The sequence below is a fragment of the Pteropus vampyrus genome, unplaced genomic scaffold, assembly GCF_000151845.1.
Source record: "Pteropus vampyrus isolate Shadow unplaced genomic scaffold, Pvam_2.0 Scaffold692, whole genome shotgun sequence".
Lineage (NCBI taxonomy): Eukaryota > Metazoa > Chordata > Mammalia > Chiroptera > Pteropodidae > Pteropus > Pteropus vampyrus.
In genome coordinates, this window is record NW_011889473.1 from 18,955 (window position 1) to 22,976 (window position 4,022).

At 52.2% G+C, this 4,022-nt stretch overlaps 1 pseudogene and 1 gene segment (V, D, J or C); both read right to left on the minus strand.

Moving 5' to 3' along the window:
- Window positions 1-4,022, minus strand: part of LOC105309218 — an 18,912-nt pseudogene that overhangs the window by 8,133 nt on the left and 6,757 nt on the right.
- Window positions 1,768-2,304, minus strand: LOC105309217. The segment is given in 2 exon segments: window positions 1,768-2,140; window positions 2,223-2,304. Coding segments are annotated over 2 exon segments (363 nt in total).

The window sequence follows — 4,022 nt, forward strand, 5'->3', positions numbered from 1 at the left end:
CATTTCCTCTCTTAGGAAGGGAGGGGTCTGGACTGTGACCATGTGCCTGCCCTGCAGTGCATTTTAGAATGAGGTAACTGGTCTTCTAGGACCACAGTTCTGCAAGTGGAGGGGATTCTGCTCAGGATGCATCCACCCAAATCTTCACTGACACCTGAGTTAGAGATTAGACTTGGGACTTTGGACATGATGCTCTTTGGTATTTTCGGCTTCAGGTCATGCTTTAATGAGTCAGCTTTGGGGATGTTGGGATGTGCTTAGTGGAACTGGCCTGTGGGATGGATGTGAGCATTCGGAGGGCTGTTTCAGTGGCTCTGTGCTCGGAAGCTGTGACTGTTCCAGGGGAAAGGCACGTTGTCATTCTAGGACCATTAGACGTCTTGAGGTAAATGGCTTCCTGTTTTATCTGAGACACTCCTAATACAGCCACAAGTGTTCACGCCAGAGCGAGGCAGAAGAGATTAGACTCCAGGAGAGGAAAGATGCAATGTGACCGGTGATGTGAGGTGACTTCCTCCAGGCTGTGGGCATGGAGAACGGGGCATGAGTCAGGATGTAAGGAAAGTGGCTCCTGAATCAGGAAAGACACAGAAGCAGACCACTGTCTGAGTTTGCTCAGGCTGCTATGGAGGAATATGAATCCTGGGTATTATATCAGCAACATCGCTGTATTTACCACGGTTCTAGAGGCGGCAATTTAAGGTCAAGGTGTCAGCATGGTCACCACTAATGAGAGCCCTCATGAGTTTGTATCTGGTCATTCTCGCTCTGTCCTCACAGGGGGGAAGGGTCACACACGCTCTCTGGGGCTTCATTTAGAAAGGACCTGATCCCCTTCACGAGGACTCTGCACTCATCATTCAGCACCTCCAGAGACCCCACCTCCTAACACTGCCCTCTGTGCTGTTCATAATTCAATATGTAAATTCAATATGTAAATTTGGGGAGCAGACGCGTTCAGACTACAGAGCCCCCCACAAGTACCAAGACATGTGTGATGTCTCCTTGATGTCTGTCCAAGGAGACTGACTTCCTGCTCTGACCTCCAGACTGTGAGGAGTCAATGTGTGTAGACTGTACCCCGAGTGTGTGGTACTGTGATTGAGCCGGGACAGGGAAGTCACACAGGCTGGATGTGGGTCCCACGTCATCAAGGGTCTCCCCACACTGTTTCCTGTGTGTGAGGACAGCAGTCCTGTGCCAGGGACAGGGACACTGGGGGCTGTGGTCGGAGGTGAGGAGCCTCTTCAGGAGCTCAGCCCTGCAGGAGAGAACTGAGGTGGAATGTGCTAGAATCTGGCTCATCCGTCACCGTGACTTTGCTACTAGGAGTCAGGATCATCCTCCCATAAGGTCATGGGCCTGGTGCTGGACGTCAGACTGGGCAGTAGGAGTTCACCCTTCAGTCTTTATACTTACCTGTATTGAAGCATCATTCCCTTTTGAGAAATAGGGGAAATTGTGAGGAATGGCTGGGGGATCTGCAGTCCAAACCCTGAATCTGACACCAACACATAATCCCAGACGATGTCTGAACTAACTCCCCTCATCCAGAGACCAGGGAGGTGCAACTGTGCCCTCTGCAGAAGCAAAGACAAATGATAAGGACCTGTCAGGAAATGGTGACCCTGCATCTTCCTGCAGGACACCTGGACTCCTGACACCTTTCCCTGAATGACAGATGAGCATCTGAGATCTTCTTCTCCATCTCTGGTACCTGACTCTGTATGAGAACTTCAGGGGAATAATTGTTCCCCTCCTTCCTCAGCCCCACACAGCTGTCCTCTCCCTCAGTGTTTCTGTCACTCTCAGGATGTGGGTCGTCACACCGTGTCTCTCGCACAGTAATATGTGGCCGTGTCCTCAGGCCTCAGACTGCTCAGCTCCATGTAGGCTGTGCTGGTGGACGTGTCTGCGGTGATGGTGACTCGGCCCTTGAACTTCTGTGCGTAGCTTGTGATACCAGCAATAGGGTAAACCCATCCCATCCACTCAAGCCCTTGACCTGGTGCCTGTCGCACCCAGTGCATAGCATAGCTGCTGAAGGTGTATCCAGAAGGCTTGCAGGAGACCTTCACGGAGGCCCCAGGCTTCCTCACCTCGGCCCCAGACTGCACCAGCTGGACCTGGGCGTGGACACCTGTGGAGAGGAGACAGCAGTGGGTGCAGAGCCCTGACTGGACCTCGTGCCTTCGCCAGCCCAGGGCTGGGGATCCCCTTACCTGTGGCCACTGCCACCAGGAGGAGGAAGCTCCAGCTCCAGTCCATGCTGAGGGTGGTGCTGTCAGGGCCTCTGTGGGAGAAGGCGTGATGGTGGGTGCTGTGAGGACACAGACAGGTTCCTATTTAACCTAGTGTACCTCATCCCATTTGCATATTCATGAGGCAGAGTATTCATAGCTGTTTTCTTGGCCCTACCTGTGAGAGGGTCAATGACACAGGGATTATGCACAATGGGCATTTGAGTGTTCGGTCCCAATTCTTGTTTGGGGACAGGTATCATCTGCCAGGTCACTGATCTCTGTGCACAGTTCTGGCCACTGAGGATCAGTCTCACAGGACGTCTTTACACTGTCCACCTAACTTCGTGTGACACAAAGATAACAGAATTGGTTCTGGGCTCTCAGTGAGAATGTCTCATTCCAGGGTCAGAGTGTCTCCTAAATGCCACACCTAGTGATTTAGTCAACTGTCCTTGCCACCAGCTCTTCACTACTCAGAGGACTAGGTGGCCTAGATCTGTTCCTCGTGTGTGGTTCCTATTGCTTTCTTGAGTTTGGCAAAGGGTCCTGACAGAGTACGACATTGTTGTTTCTTCAGCATCCCTGTCTGACTGTTAATATAATGTTATGAAAGGAGGAAGCCCCAGACCCGCCGAGTAAGGCCCTACCCACTCCCCCTGCACCTGCTACTGGAGCTGAAGCTGCTGCTTAGTGGGTCCTGAGCACCCCTTGCAGCCGAGTCATCACCCTGCAGGAGAGGGCCCCGTGTGGGCTCAGGGGCATTGACCTTGCAGTGCCTGCAGTCCAGGATTCAATGTCTGTGCCCTGACTTCGGGATGTTCCCTCAGCGACACCATATGCATCACCTCCGGAAATAGTGAATAGGCCTCAGTCACCCCACACTACGCTGCAGGGAGTCCCTAAGCAAGAGCTTTGTGAATCTACCAGGACCCCCTTCCCTGGGGCAGACGGACGCACTGACGCAGGCAGCACTCCCCTGAGTTTGGAAGCTCTTAAGGGTTTGGGGACTCCAGTGTCCTTTAGTTCCCTCGGGTTGAAGGTGACATTGGAAAATCCCTGCAAACACAGACCATGGTATTTGATGGACAGTCTACTTCTACTAGTCTATGAATTAGATGCACACAGCAGAGGTTCCCACAGATGTCCCCTTTGACCTGTTACTAGATGTAGGGATCTAATCTCACTACGTGTAAGAGACACCTGGACAGATAGAATTGACACGAAATCACTGAATGTCATAATATATTCGAGTCTCACTCAGGAAGCTGGAATCTGGAGAGTACAACAGACAACGACGTGTTAGATCTCAAATGAGGTCACATTTTGAAGGGGCATCGGTCCCTCTGGCTGGACTCAAAAGGTGCATGTGTCACCTCACTCCAGGACCAGGTGCTGTCATTCCTGAAACACTATTCAACCCATGAGAGTGCTCTCTTCCAGATGGAGCTGAGAGCAGGCGGGAGGAGATGCAGGAGTCCTGGCTTCCAGGATGCACTGGGACACGAGGTCCACGATCATGTCTGAGAGGCTCTGGTCTCTGCGTGAGGATGTCTCATAAGCACTTCTGTCAGGAACCAGTGCCTGTGCCGACATAACCAGGAAGGTGATGAACATCCTTCTGGTCAGCGAACCTGCTCACAGTTAACCCTGGGATCTCGCTATGTGTGAACCTTACGCCCACCATTCCTGTGGTGAACCCTAACACACCATGGACTGTATAGGGAAGGGTTCTTAGGAAGTGTCAGGGTTAAATGAGACGGTAGGTTGAGTCCTCATCCA